Here is a 14,493-nt window from a genome sequence, read left to right as displayed (position 1 = left end):
TTGTATTTACTGAGCACCTACTGTGTGCAGGGCACTGTACTAAGTGCTTGGGAAAGTACAATACAGCAGTAGAGACAGTCCCTGCCCACAGTGAGCTCCCATTCTGGGGAGGAGGGGTGGTGGGACAGATGGACATCAGTGCAAGTAAACAGGCATCAGTATAAATAAATAAATTGACAGATATATACATGTGCTGTGGGGTGGAGAGACGGTGATGAGGAACGGGATGGGAGATGAGGAAAAGTGGGTCTTGATCTGGAAAGGCCTCTTGGAAGAGGGCAGAAAGTCTCTGCATGGCAGATGGTCCCAACTCTGGGAAGCAGCTTTGAAGGTTCTCCTATCCCCAAGTCAACTGTCAGCGAAATGGTTTTCTGCAGATTTTGAAGCAAAGAAAAGCATAAAAATGCATATGGGGGGAGACCCTAAAGTATTTCTAGACTTGTGCCTTGAGGTTAACAGAAATAAAAGGATAAATGTATGGTTTTGGTTTTTGACTTTGTACCTATGTCCCTTGCTTTATAGGAGTCTGTGTGTGGAAAGATAATATAAAAAACAAGGTCTATTGCTTTTAATACTTTTCAAAATCAATGTGTTGTGTTCAGCTGTATCTTTTTGAAGGGTTTTCTATATTTGAACGCTTTTCTACCCTTTATTTATTCTCCATTTTATTTTATTTTGGCCTAAAAGCACTCCAATTATCGATTTCCCCAGCTGGAACTTCCGTAACCCCTCAACATAATGAGCTATTGTGCTCTAACCAGATTTAGGCCACCAGTTTACAGCTGGCGTTAGTGGCATTGCCCTGAGGATGTTTGAAGTTGGAGTCCCATTTTTCTTAAATATTTTTGTGTATTTTTTGCTTTTTAATCTTTGTGTGTGACATTTATCTGATTCTGCCAAATTTTTCTAAGACCTCAAGAGCTTAGAACTGACTCCCTACCTCTGACTGATTGGCACAAAGCTTGAAGTGCTTCCAAATTTTTAACATATAATGAGTATAATGGATATTTGTGACTGTTAAACCCTAATGTCTTTCCCTGATCAAAATGTAAAGGAGCTCCGAGGACCCACCAGAAAGTTGTTAGGCTGAATAGAGCCTATCATTAAATAATTCTGCAACCATGGGAAACTGGGGGAGAGAGAGCAGCGTGCTGGGAAATAGGTGATAACGGGTATTCAGGACAATTTTGCCACAGGTACAGCAGGAAATGGCACAAAGTTATAATTCTTTTTTTTTTCTAATTGATGTTTAGGTCTCTCATGACTTTGCAATCAACTTTAATGAAGATAATCCTGAATGCGCAGGTAAATCATTCTGAGAAAGGTGACTTTTTTTTATATGCGTCATTCTGATTGTCATCTTTTTCCCCTAAAACAAAATAGCCCAAATCCAGTTAGTGCCCAATCGGCCTCTGAAAACACTTCTGCAGACCCAAAATCTCACATTGCCTTTGGATGCCAACGGCTTGGAGCATTAAGGACACACAGTGGTCCATCCTCCTATTCCCATCTGCTTGGTGATTTTTTCAATCCATCTGTTCCAAGCTTTTGAAAAGGAAATCAAACTGATGACTCAGGAACCTCAAATGAATAAGAAGCCTCAATTCAGCATGACCCAAACCAAAGAGGCAGAACAATTGAGCATCCTTCCATCTCCAGAACCGCAGATCTAGGGAAGGGCGAAGTAGTCGTAACCATTCTCTCCGAGTTTCTGTACAGCTCGTGTGAGGGAAGCAAACAGAAGAGAAATCTGTCATCCCCCATCCAAGATCTGCTCTCCAGCATGTGGTGGAATGAAGTATGGGATGAAAAGCCAGATGGGACTTAGACTAATCCCCTGTCCATCAGTCAATACCTCTCCCAGAGAGCCATTTGGGGATTTGTTAAAGAAGGGAGGTCAGATAGGAGAAGAAAAGAGGCAAGTATAGAAGCAGACTCCAAAACGAGGAACCTGTCAATGCTGAGAATGAAAATGATTCCCGGTGAGAACCCCAATGGTGTTATTTTTATCACTTTTTTAAGACTCGAGTGAAGGTGGGACGGTGTCTCTAGGCATCTCCCCTCCTCCACCCATTCCCATCACCACCTGGGTAGGGGTTAGATTAGCAGTTTTTCCAGTCAGGGTCATGGAGTGACTGACCATCTTTTCCTCTTTCTAAGACTGACCCAACCAGTAAACGTGGTATCTTGTTCTTTCTCTGCCGTTAGGAATACGGTCTCCATGGAGATAGTCCTGTCTGCCTTTTTTCTTTAGTGTCTTTTGGCCTATGCTTCTTTCTCCCTAAGGAATACAAGGAGTTGTTGAAGCATATCAGAACTGCCTTCCTAAACTCCAGCTCTACGGGCCAACTAACATTGCCCCGATCATCCAGAAGGTAGCCAAGTCAGCATCAGAGGAGACCAACACCCAGGAAGCCTCGGTAAGCAAGGTTCAGGGCACATATACTCCCTTGGCATCAGCCCCTGGCTCTCAGGAGTCCCTGACTTGGTGAATGAGCTCTTCCATGAAGGTTTTTCTGGGAAAGGAGCAGGGTCATGAAATAAGCACCAGTCACTCATGTCACCCTGGAAGAGGGGGCTGTTGCCTCCTCCTCACCCCCATCAGCCTCCCAACCTGCTGCTGCCCAGGAGAAGCAGCATGGCCTAGAGGAAAGAGCACGGGCTGGGAGTCAGAGGACTTGGGTTCTAATCCTGGCTCTGCCACTTGCCTGCTGGGCAAGTCATTTAACTTATCTGTGCCTCAGTCACCTCATCTTTAAAGTGGGGGTTGAGACTGTGAGTTCTCTGCGGAACAGAGTCTGTGTCCAACCTGATTAGTGTGCACCTACCCCCAGTGTTTAGTACGGCTATTTCCGTCTAAACACTGGAGTAGGTACAAGATAATTAGGTCAGACACAGTCCTGGGCCTTTATTGAGCTCACAATCTAAGTAGGATGGAGGACAGGTATTGAATCTCCATTTTGCAGTTGAAGAAACAGATAATAATGATAATTTTGGTATTTGTTAAGCACTTACTATGTGCCAGCATAGCACTTACTATGTGCTACTAAGTGCTGGGGTGGTACAAGATAATCAGGTTGGACAGAGTCCCTGTCATTCATTCATTCATTCATTCAATCGCATATTTATTGAGCACTTACTGTGTGGAGAGCACTGTGCTAGGCACTTGAGAAAATACAATACAGTAAAAGAGAGAATCCCTGCCCACAACGAGCTCACACCTATATGGGGCTCAGTCTAAATCCCCATTTTACATATGAGGGAACTGAGGCACAGAGAAGTTAAGTGACTCACCCAAGGTCGCACAGCGGACAAGTGGCAGAGCTGGGATTAGAACCCATGACCTTCTGACTCCCACTAGGCCAGGCAGCTGTGCTTCCTGCACCGTCACGTGATGTTTGCCTGACATAAGTTTCTGGCCGATCAGTCCTATCTTCTTTTTAAGCCCACAGCAGGACATGACAGGTCATCTTTGCCACACTTCTCCTAGAGTTTAAAGCCCTCCTTCTTACAATGACCCTGTCTCCGTTTTTGAAAACTAGGATGCTCTTTCCTCCACAAAGTCATCAAGTGGTGTTTCTGTGCTGGGGCAGCAGGGGTCTGTCCTGGCACTTTGGACTCTTTACAGTGATCATGAGAGCTGGGGGCATAATGAAGTTCAGAGGAAAAGAGATAGTGATGCCCAGAGCTCAGACACAGAAGAATGGAAGCCATGCCATTTCTGGATCAGGCCAATGGACCAATCCTCCCGGTCTCTCAAAACGGCATTAGGATGCCTGAGGTGTTCCTCTCCTTGACATCAATCTCAGTGGTTAGACATTCACCCCTTATTATCCCTAACTTTCCCTCTAGTAATTTATTTATCTCTCTTCCCTGAATTGTCTAAACCCTACTTGAACCCAATGATATTTTCCATAGCACAACTTCCTGAGACAGTGAATTCCATTTGTTTACCACCCAGCCTGTGGGAATGTATTTTCTTTCTTTGTTTTGAGCCAGCCATTGTTAAGCTTCAGTGGGTCTCCCCACGCATCCTCCAGTTGGGGGAATTGATGAACAACAGTTCCAGTTTTGTCCTCTCCAAACTATTCCCTATTTTGTAACCTTCCATTCTGTCCCCGCTCAGTCTTCCTCTTTCCAGAGTGAAGAGTCTTAATCTTTTCGGTCTGTCCTCATAAAGAAGCTTCTCCACCCCGTTGATCATCTTGGTTGTCCTTCACGTACCTTCCTAAGACCCAGCAATCAGAACCTTATGCGGTATTCCAAATGTGGATGTCAGTTGTATTTTAGAGTGGCCAAATGGCACCTGTGGTTTTGTTTACCCTTTCAAGTAAGCCCAGGATCAACTCCTCTTGGTGAAGGAAACTAAGGTGGGAAACTAAGACTATGCACAGTGAGTCAATTTATCAATGGTATTTATTGAGTACATATTGTGTGCAGAGCACTGCAGAGCCTAGGAGAAAACAATAGAGCAAGAAGACATAATCCCTGCCCTCACGGAGTTTACAATCTAGGGGGGAAGACAGACATGAAAATAAATTAAAGGTAAGAGAAGCAGGCAAGTATAAAGATAGGTATGTGCGTGCTGTGTGGAGTGAGTATCTAAGTGCTTGGGTTCCCCGGCTATACAGCCACAGTAGAACCAGGATTAGAACCCCTTATTCCCACATTTTGCCCCCTTCAACACCTAGCCCACTGTTTTTCATTACCTGTTTCCACCTAACTCCTCCTTGGCTTTTTGGAGGGTCCTGAATATGAACTCCTTCTACGGTTTGTATGGTATAGAACTGACTAACCTCTGCTGCTCTTTTCATCGCTTTCCCCAACCCCTCCCTCCCCCCAACCCCTGCTACTCCCTTCTGTAACCCAGCAATATTTCATCCTGCTGATCTTGACGGACGGCGTGATCACAGACATGGCTGACACCCGCGAGGCCATCGTCCACGCCTCCCACCTCCCCATGTCGGTCATCATCGTTGGCGTCGGGAACGCCGACTTCAGCGACATGCAGATGCTGGATGGGGATGACGGGATCCTGAGGTCTCCAAAGGGCGAGCCTGTCCTCCGAGACATCGTCCAATTCGTGCCGTTCAGGAACTTCAAGCATGTAAGCAAGTGCGAGGTTCTGGGCCCGGGCAGGGGATGACCATCTGTGTGGAGCTCTCAAACGGAGGGAGTTCACGTTAGAGGCAGGGACACTGTGGTCCACGTTGGCCTGTGAAACCATCTTTGACACTAGCTGGCTTGGATTAGCTTCCTGGAATCATCCAGAAGACTGCGCCAAGCCTCTTCCTAGTCAAGGCCTGGTGCGACTTTGCTCTTGAGGAAGAAAGAGTGGATGATGATAGATTAACTAGGTCCCCAGCCATCATTCAAAGAGCTGACCCTAAATTTGCAGCAAACCAGAGAAGCCAGTTCTGTTGTAGATGGGGTGGTACAGAGCAGGAGACGCTGGCCTTGACACTGGGCCAGTGTGTATGTCTCTTCAAAAAAAGCGATGAATAATGATAACAGTGATGCTAGCCAAACCCGGGCTTTGTTTCCTGCAGGAAACTCACAGGCAGTCAGTGAAAACCCCAGGTCTGGGTGAATGATGAGGTACTCCTCATAATTACATTGCCTTTCAATTACGTTTCTATTTTCCAAGAAAGCCATTCCCCTGAGACGTAATTGAGCTCATTAAAAGAGGATAAAGTTGATTTTTTTACTGCAGGGTTGAGTGGTGGAAGTTACCCAGAGTCCAGAAAGCCAGCCAAGAGGAAAAAAAAAAAAAGAAACACACACCCACACTTGATTCTCCAGCATTGGGCAATGGAATAGGTACCAAATCATTCTCTGCAACATAGGGAGGCCTCCTTAATGAATCAAGAGTGTACCATCAACTCTGTTACATTGTATTCTCCCAAGTACTTAGTCAAGGGCTCTGCACACAGTAAGTATTCAATAAATAAGATTGAATGATTGCTTGATCAGTGGTATTTATTGAGCACTTACTGTGTGCACAACACTGAACTAAGCACTTGGGAGAGTCCATACGACAGAGTTGGTAGACATGTTCCCTGCCCACAAAGAGGGAGACAGACATTAATATAAATAAATAAATTATGGATAGGTACTTAGGTGCCGTGAGCGTGGGGTGACTATCAAGTGCAATGCAGAAGGAAGAGAGGACTTAATCAAAAACGCCCTCTTGGAGGAAATGTGACCTTAACAGGCTTTGAAAGTGGGGAGAGTGATGATCTGTCGTATAGGGGGAGGGAATTCCAGGCCAGGAAAAGGCAGGGGTCATGGGAAAGGAGTCAGTTTGGAAATAACAATAATAATGTTGGTATTGGTTAAATGCTCATTATGTGCCATGCACTGTTCTAAGCACTGGGGTAGATAGAAGTTAATCAAGTTGTCCCACGTGGGGCTCACAGTCATTCATTCAATCATATTTATTGAGCACTTACTGTGTGCAGAGCACTGTACTAAGCGCTTGGGAAGTACAAGTTGGCAACATATAGAGACAGTCCCTACCCAACGGTGGGCTTAGTCTTGATCCCCATTTTACAGAGAAGCACAGAGAAGTTAAGTGACTTGCCCAAGGTCACACAGCTGACAAGTGGCCGAGCCGGGATTAGAATCCACGACCTCTGACTCCCAAACCCGGGCTCTTTCCACTAAGCCATGCTGCTTCTCATGGAAAGATAGATGAGATCCAAGTACAATGAGTAAGTTGGCTTTGGAGGGATACAGTGCAGACTTGATTCTAATGAGAAATCAGTGAGGTAAAATAGGATGGGGTGAGCTGACTGAGTGCTTTAAAGATGATGGCAGGGAGTTTCTGTTAGATGTGGAAGTTGATGGGCAACCACTGGAGGTTCTTGAGGAGTGGGGAGACATGGACTGAACAGTTTTTTAAGAAAAATGATCCAGGCAGCAGAGTGAAGTATGGACTGGAGTCTGAGGAGAAAGAAGGCAGCGAGGAGGCAGATGCAGTAATCAAAGCAGGTTAAAATAAGTGCTTAGATCAGCATGATATCAATTTGGATGGAGAGAAAAGGGCAGACTAGTGAGGTTGTGAAAGTAGAACTGACAAGATTTGGCGACAGTGAAAACGTGGGTTGAGTGAGAGAGGAGTTGAGAATATTGCCAGGGTTACAGGTTCATGAGATAGGGAAGATAGTAAGTAGTGCTATCTACAGTGACGGAAAAGACATAGGGAGGACAGGGTTTGGGTGGGAAAATATAAGGAGTTCTGTTTTGGACATGCCTAGTTTGTGTCGTCAGTGCAACATCCCAGTGGAGGTGTCCTGAAGGCAGAAGGAAATGCGAGATTGCAGAAAAGAAGAGAGGGTAGGGCCGGAGAGGTAAATTTGTGAATCATCTGTGTAAAGATGGTAGCTGAAGCCATGGGAGCAAATGAGTTCTCCAAGAGAGTGGCCATGAAGGGAACTCAGAACCGAGACTTGAGAGACTCCTGCAGTTCAGGGATTGGGAGGCAGAGGAGAAGCCTGCAAAAGAGACTCGCTCACCTTGTTCCCTCCTGTCTCACCTCCCTACTCTCCCACGACAACCCAGCCCACTCACTTGGCTTTTCTAATGCTGACCTTCTCACTGGGCCTCAATCTCGCCCACCTCACCGCTGATCCTTCGCCTACATCCTGCCTCTGTCCCGGAACCTTCTCAAATCTGACAATTATTCTCCCCCCGTTCAAAGCCTTATTGAAGGCACTTCTCCTCCAAGAGGCCTTCCCTGACTAAGTCCCCCTTTCCTCTTCTCCCACTCCCTTCTGCATTGCCCTGACTTGCTCCCTTTGTTCTTCCCCTTCCCAGCCCCACAGCACATACATACATATCGGTAATTAATTTATATTAATGTCTGTCTCCCCCCGCCCCTATACTATAAGCTGTTTGTGGGCAGGGAATGTGTCATTTATTGTTGTGTTATTTCACTGGGGGAGAAAAAAAAAACACAAGAGAAACTCAACATCCAGCCTATAGGGAAACTGAAAGAGATGTGTGTTGTAGCTCCGTGAGGAGCTAGGCAGAAAGATTAAAGCCCAACAGGCGCTCTCTGGATAAGAGATAATCTCTTATCCAGAATGTGAGCCCGTTTTTGGGTAGGGACCGTCTTCATATGTGGCCAACTTGTACTTCCCAAGTGCTTAGTACAGTGCTCTGCACACAGTAAGTGCTCAATAAATACAATTGAATGAATCTCTGGAAGGACTCAGAGCTAGTGAATGGGAGAGGACCCAACAAGATTTTGTCTTATTTTCCTTAGGACTTCATAAGGCAAACTGTCAGGATTTACCTTACCCAACACCTTCACAGCAAGCGCTAGGTCACAATGAGCTGTATCATTCTTTTAGACTGTGAGCCCACTGTTGGGTAGGGACTGTCTCTATATGTTGCCAATTTGTACTTCCCAAGCGCTTAGTACAGTGCTCTGCACATAGTAAACGCTCAATAAATAAGATTGATGATGATGATGATGATTCCCAGCATCCACACGTCAGTGTGCCAAGGACAAGCTTCCCCTCCCAGGATGCCCATCCCACGCAATGCATATCCAGGCTTAAGTGCGCTGGACGTGGCCGGGATCCATTCGGCTCCTTTCTTGGTCATCTTATTGGGCCACCCCTCCGTTCCTCCGCCTCTCCCTGCACAGAGTAACTGCTTTCTGTCTCCCCCACAGGCATCTCCGGCTGCACTAGCGAAGAGCGTTTTGGCCGAAGTTCCCAACCAAGTCGTGGACTATTACAACGGTAAAGGGATTAAACCCAAATGTATGTCTGAAATGTACGAGTCTTCCAGGACACTAGCACCGTGACCCTCTCCACATACTTTTATGGCGTTCAGAAATATTACTGCTAATACTACTTAATAATCCTCCTATTCCAGTACTTTAAAAACATTTTAAAAACATAGCACGTTTCGGTGATTTTTAACTGACAGTTTTTTTGCATGTGTAGCCCCCCGGGCTAGGATCTATTAAACCGTTGTATCGTTGAAGACTTTTTATGAAGAAAAACAGAATTAACACTTTACAGCATGTCGCCTTGAAATAAAATGGTCTCTGTATCTGTTTTTTATACAGGTTTGTTGAAATTTTGCTAAATTTCTTATCTTTACACTGTAAAGCATTTTGAAACATTTATTGAGCGTCGATAGGCAAAACGTATTTGGTTTTATCTGCTACCGGGTACGAGAATTTTTCAAAACGGCAGATGCATGGCCTGTAATTTGCATGTTTAAAATAAAACCACCCAGTTTTATAGTCGTGGTCGTCATTTCTTCCCAGCCAGGGATGAACTCCTCCAAACAGACCCTGTTTGGAGAACGTGATCCCCAAGAGGCTATTTTCTCGATTCCGACCTCAGCGTTCTGGAAGAACTCAGCTCCCGGCTTTCGGGGTGGAGTGGGTTTTTTAGCCGGAAACCCGGACGCTACTCAGCTGGGGTCAAGCGCTTAGTACAGTGCTCTGCACACAGTAAGCGCTCAATAAATACGATTGAATGAACGAATGGAGTATGAGAAGGTCCAGAAGGGCTAAACCTAATTAACAAGAATGAGAGAAGGTAGCAGAACCACCACCCGACCCGCCATCCCTGGCTGTCTTGAATACGGCTTTCTATCGTAGCGAGGATGGCTTCCGCCCAATCTCAGGCCCAAAAATCGAGATGGGAGAGCCCCTTTTGGCTCTTTCCTGCTCCGTGTCTTATGAAAGAGGAATCGGGTTATGGGCCATTCAGTAGAACACGCTCATAGATCACATCTTGGCCTCCTGCTTGGTATAGAAATGATTTCAGTGGGATTTGGGGGTTGGTTTTGTGCTTGCATTCATATACCGAGTCTGAAGCATATTTTTCAACCTGTCTCATCTTGGACCAAAAGTTTGAGCCTTTCAACTTGTATACACTTCTTGGGGCCTGCTTAAGGGAACCGGGAAATAAACCCTAAGTCACTTTCGACCTTTTCATTGTTTACAGTTCTGTTGTTTTTTAATGAGCAAATCAGATGACTCATCTGTGTTGGAACAGTAGCTCCCAACTTTGCAAACACGTTAACCGAAAGCACAGTATTTGGGAAATGATGGTGAAACCTTAGACCTAAATTATGACATAAATATTTAAACTGTATTGTTTTATGAATAAATTGGGTACTTAAACAATTTTTTCTAAGAGTTGTGTTCTTGTTTCTCTTTTCAAGGCAATTTTCACAATGTCACTTAAAGGCCGGAGGTGATTTGGCCAGGGCCTAGGCCGGAGCCATTGGTCACGGCATCCATCTCAGTTTAGACACCAGCTGCTGCCTGAGGTGTATGCCTGCTGTAATCTCCAATTCCTGGTGGATGCACATTTGGATTTGAGGTGATCTGGCCTGGGCAACCGGCCGTTTGCAAGGATAAGGAGCTCTGGCCCGCTTGGCAACTGTCCGCTCTTTCTAGATAGGGCCCCGGTGATCGGGGGGACCCTGCTCTGACCCCAAGGCTCTCGGCCGAACCCACTCAGGTCAAGGTATCCCCAGCCCCAGAGCAGCTCAGACTGTGACTGTAGAAGGAGACCAGAAGAAGTGGGGCCCGAGATTGCCTTCTGACCCTGAAGGTCGTGGTACATTGATTTGAAGCCCAGACTCTAGTCCCCAAAATAAACCTCGGGCCCGGGAACAATCTTCCCCTAGTGTCTGACAGAATTAAGGGCCAGTGAAACTTCTGAGCCAAGCCCCATTTGTGACTCAAAAATGCAGTGACAAACATGAGCACTTTTTTCAATCAATTAATCGATGGTATTTATTGAGCACTATATTAGGGGCTCCGGAGGGTACAATGAAACAGAGTTAGGAGAGGCAAGGAGCTTGCAGTCTACGGGGCGGGGGGGGGACAGGCATTAACATGCACTTAGTACAGTGCTCTGCACACAGTAAGCGCTCAATAAATACGATTGATTGATTGATTGATTAGAGATTGGGAGAAGAATAGAGCGTAAGAATATTTACATAGGTTTTGTGAGGCTGTGATGAGTATCTGCGCTTAAATAGCTACACAACCAAGTGCCCTGATGATAATAATAATAATAATGGCATTTATTAAGCGCTTACTATGTGCAAAGCACTGTTCTAAGCTCTGGGAGGTTGCAAGGTGATCAGGTTGTCCCAAGGGGGCTCACAGTCTTAATCCCCATTTTACAGATGAGGTAACTGAGGCACAGAGAAGTGAAGTGACTTGCCCCAAGTCACACAGTTGACAATCGGCGGAGCCGGGATTTGAACCCATGACCTCTGACTCCCAAGCCCGTGCTCTTTCCACTGCGCCATGCTGCTTCTCATAAATTAATGGTATTTATTGAGCACTTACTGTGTGCAGAGCATTGTAGAAGCACTTGGGAAAGTGCAATATAACAGAGTTGGTAGATATGTGCCCTGTCCACAGTGACACAAAGGGGAGGGTGGATAGGAGCAATAAAGTCCTAGCCTGTAAATGAAGGTTTCTAGTCCTAATTAAGGACCCAAAGCAGGATGCCAATCGAGCCGAGAGTCGGTCCCTCAACATGGCTGATGGTCGACATGCTTGCTGTGTGACCTTGGGCAAGTCACTTAACTTCTCTGTGCCTCAGTTACCTCATCTGTAAAATGGGGAATAAGACTGTGAGCCCCACATGGGATAACCTGTTTACCTTGTATCTGAGAAGCAGCGTGGCTCAGCGGAAAGAGCCCGGGCTTGGGAGTCAGAGGTCATGGGGTCTAAATCCCGGCTCCACCACTTGTCAACTGTGTGACTTTGGGCAAGTCACTTCACTTCTCTGTGCCTCAGTTACCTCATCTGTAAAATGGGGATTAAAAGTGTGAGCCCCACGTGGGACAACCTGATCACCTTATACCCCCCCACCCAGTGCTTAGAACAGAGCGTGGCATGTAGTAAGCGCTTAACAAATGCCATCATCATTATTATTACTATTGTATCTACAGTACGTAGAACAGTGCCTAGAACATAGTAAGCGCTTAAGAAATATAATGATAATAATAATAATAATGCTTTCAGAGTATTGTAAATAAATCGATCAAAGCCCTTGATTTGCCACCCATGCACTGCATGATATTTTAATGATAATAATGATAGTAATAATGGTATTTGTTAAGGGCTTACTATATACCAGGCACTGTGCTGAGGAAGATACATTACAGTAAAATCTGATCAGACTCAGTCCCTGTCCAACATGGTGCTTACACCCTAAGGGGGTGTGGGAATAGGTATTTAATCGCCATTTGACAGGAAAGAAAAGTGAGGCACAGAGAAGTTAAGTGACTTGCCCAAGGTCACACAGCAGGTAAATGGCAGAGTTGGTACTAGAATGCAGGTCCCCCGACTCCCAGCCCTACACTCTTTCCTCTAGGCTACACTGAAATTGTCAGGAAAGGCTAAGGGGCTTCAAGAGACCCTCTTAAGGTGAGCAGCCTTTGTGCCTGCCCTTTTTCTCCCCTATCAGCCTCTGACACTCCGATTGCTAATGGAGAAAGGAAGGACTTTCTATTAGTGGCAATTAAACTGTCCAACACCTTCAAATAGAAAATATTTTCAATTCCACACATTGAATAATACTGTATGTAACATGGAAATCCTGAATCCACTGATCCACCAGAAACACTGTCTCACTGTGCTGGCTTGGACACGATGGCCTGCTGAAAGCATACTCACCCACGTGGTCGGAGGAAATTGAATTAGACTTTGAAAATCATTTCATTATCCACACTAGTCCATTTCAAATTCAGTACGAATGAAGCAAATGAATCGGAGGTGAATAACCATTACCGTGAAGCCTATAGCAACGATGGACAGGTTGCTTCCACCTTCTGATCAGAGATTAGCTCTGTTGCTTCCCTGGAGTTCAGGTGTAGGTTCTGGGGCCCTAATCCAGCCTTGAGGAGAATTGCAAGTGAAAGGTCGGGAAGAGTTTCTGGTTGGCTGGCTCCTGGGATGGGATCATTAATTCCAAGGACTGTCTTCCCCCTGACTTTCCCGTCACGTGGACAGCACCACTATCCTTCCTGTCTCACAAGCCCGTAACCTTGGTGTTATCTTCGACTCATCTCTCTCTCCCAACCCACATATTCAATCTGTCACTAAACTCTGTCAGATCAACCTTCACAACGTGGATAAAATCTTCGCTTTCCTCTCCAGCCCAACTGCTACCACGTTAATCCATGAATTTATCCTGTTCCACCTTGATTACTGTATCAACCTCCTTGTCCCCTCCCTACCTCCTATCTCTTTCCGCTCCAGTCCGTGCTTCATTCCGCTGCCCAGATCATTTTTCTCCAAAACCGTTCGGTCTGTTTCCCCTTTCCTCAAGAACCTCCAGTGGTTGCCCATCCACCTCTGCATCAAACAGAAACTTCGTACCGTCAGTTTTAAAGCACTCAATCATCTTGCTCTCTCCTACCCTACCACCCTGGTTTTCTACTAAAACCCAGCCCACATAATTCACTGTTCTGTCGTTAACCTACTTACTGTATCTCGAGCTCATTCATCTTGCTGTCAACCTCTCCTATCATCATCCCGGAACACCCTTCCTCTTTATATCCGACAATTACTCTCCCCACCTTCAAAGCCTTATTGAAGGCATGGACGAGAGGGTTCTTGAGTCCCCGGTTTACCAAGACTCGTTCAAATGAGGATGGGCTGGGCACAGGGGGAGGGAAGGCTGGAAAGAAAGAGCATGGGCTTGGTACCCAAAGGACCTGAGTTCTAATCCCTGCTCCTCCATTCTCCTGCTCTGTGACCCCGAGCAAGTCACTTACTTTCTCTATGCCTCCGTTTCCTCATCTATAAAATGGAGATTAAATCCTACTCCCCCATACTTAGACTGTAAGCCCTATAAACCCGGTGAGGGGTAAGGACCGTGTCTTACCTTCATTCATTCATTCATTCAATCGTATTTATTGAGCACTTACTGAGTGCAGAGGACTCTACTAAGCGCTTGGGAAGTGCAAGTCGGCAACATATAGAGACAGTCCCCACCCAACAACGGGCTCACAGTCTAGAAGGGGGAGACAGACAACAAAACAAAACATATTAACAAAATAAAATGGAATAGTAAATATGTACAAGTAAAATAGAGTAATAAATCTGTACAAACATATATACAGGTGCTGTGGGGCGGGGAAGGAGGTAGGGCAGGGGGGGTTGGCATATATCTACCCTAGTGCTTAGTAGAGTATTTGGCACATAGTATAGTGTTTAACAAATACCTCAGTTATTATTGTTATTATTATTATTTCAGTGGGAAAGGAGCTACTGTAGTTTCTTGGAACAGCACAACCCCAGGAAGCCCAGATCCTCACCCCGGCAACCTCCAGGTGCATTTTGGCCATTTTACACCATTCCAGCCGTCTCTTCTGGGCTTGAGCCCCGTGGTGAGATGGTGGGAGGGGCAGCAATGATTTCTCAATAATCTTGGCCTCTGAGCCAAGAGCAGAGGGGCCCTGGATGACTAACGTGGACTCGTCCAG

General features: G+C 45.8%; 1 protein-coding gene across 3 annotated transcripts in view; it reads left to right on the top strand.

Moving 5' to 3' along the window:
• The window catches only part of CPNE4 (copine 4), a 526,299-nt gene extending 517,036 nt beyond the window's left edge, over positions 1-9,263 (top strand). For all 3 annotated transcript variants that reach the window (XM_038762604.1, XM_038762594.1, XM_038762615.1), the window contains 4 exons: positions 1,254-1,305; positions 2,287-2,420; positions 4,871-5,107; positions 8,684-9,263. In XM_038762604.1, the coding sequence (XP_038618532.1) occupies positions 1,254-1,305; positions 2,287-2,420; positions 4,871-5,107; positions 8,684-8,818 (558 nt within the window). In that variant the 3' untranslated portion in view covers positions 8,819-9,263. The remainder of the gene's footprint in view (positions 1-1,253; positions 1,306-2,286; positions 2,421-4,870; positions 5,108-8,683) is intronic.
• Positions 9,264-14,493: the final 5,230 nt, after the last annotated feature.

The sequence above is a fragment of the Tachyglossus aculeatus genome, chromosome 2 (genome assembly GCF_015852505.1).
Source record: "Tachyglossus aculeatus isolate mTacAcu1 chromosome 2, mTacAcu1.pri, whole genome shotgun sequence".
Classification (NCBI taxonomy): domain Eukaryota; kingdom Metazoa; phylum Chordata; class Mammalia; order Monotremata; family Tachyglossidae; genus Tachyglossus; species Tachyglossus aculeatus.
The sequence above is the reverse complement of the archived record's forward strand: the minus strand, read 5'-3'. Positions and strand labels throughout refer to the sequence as shown.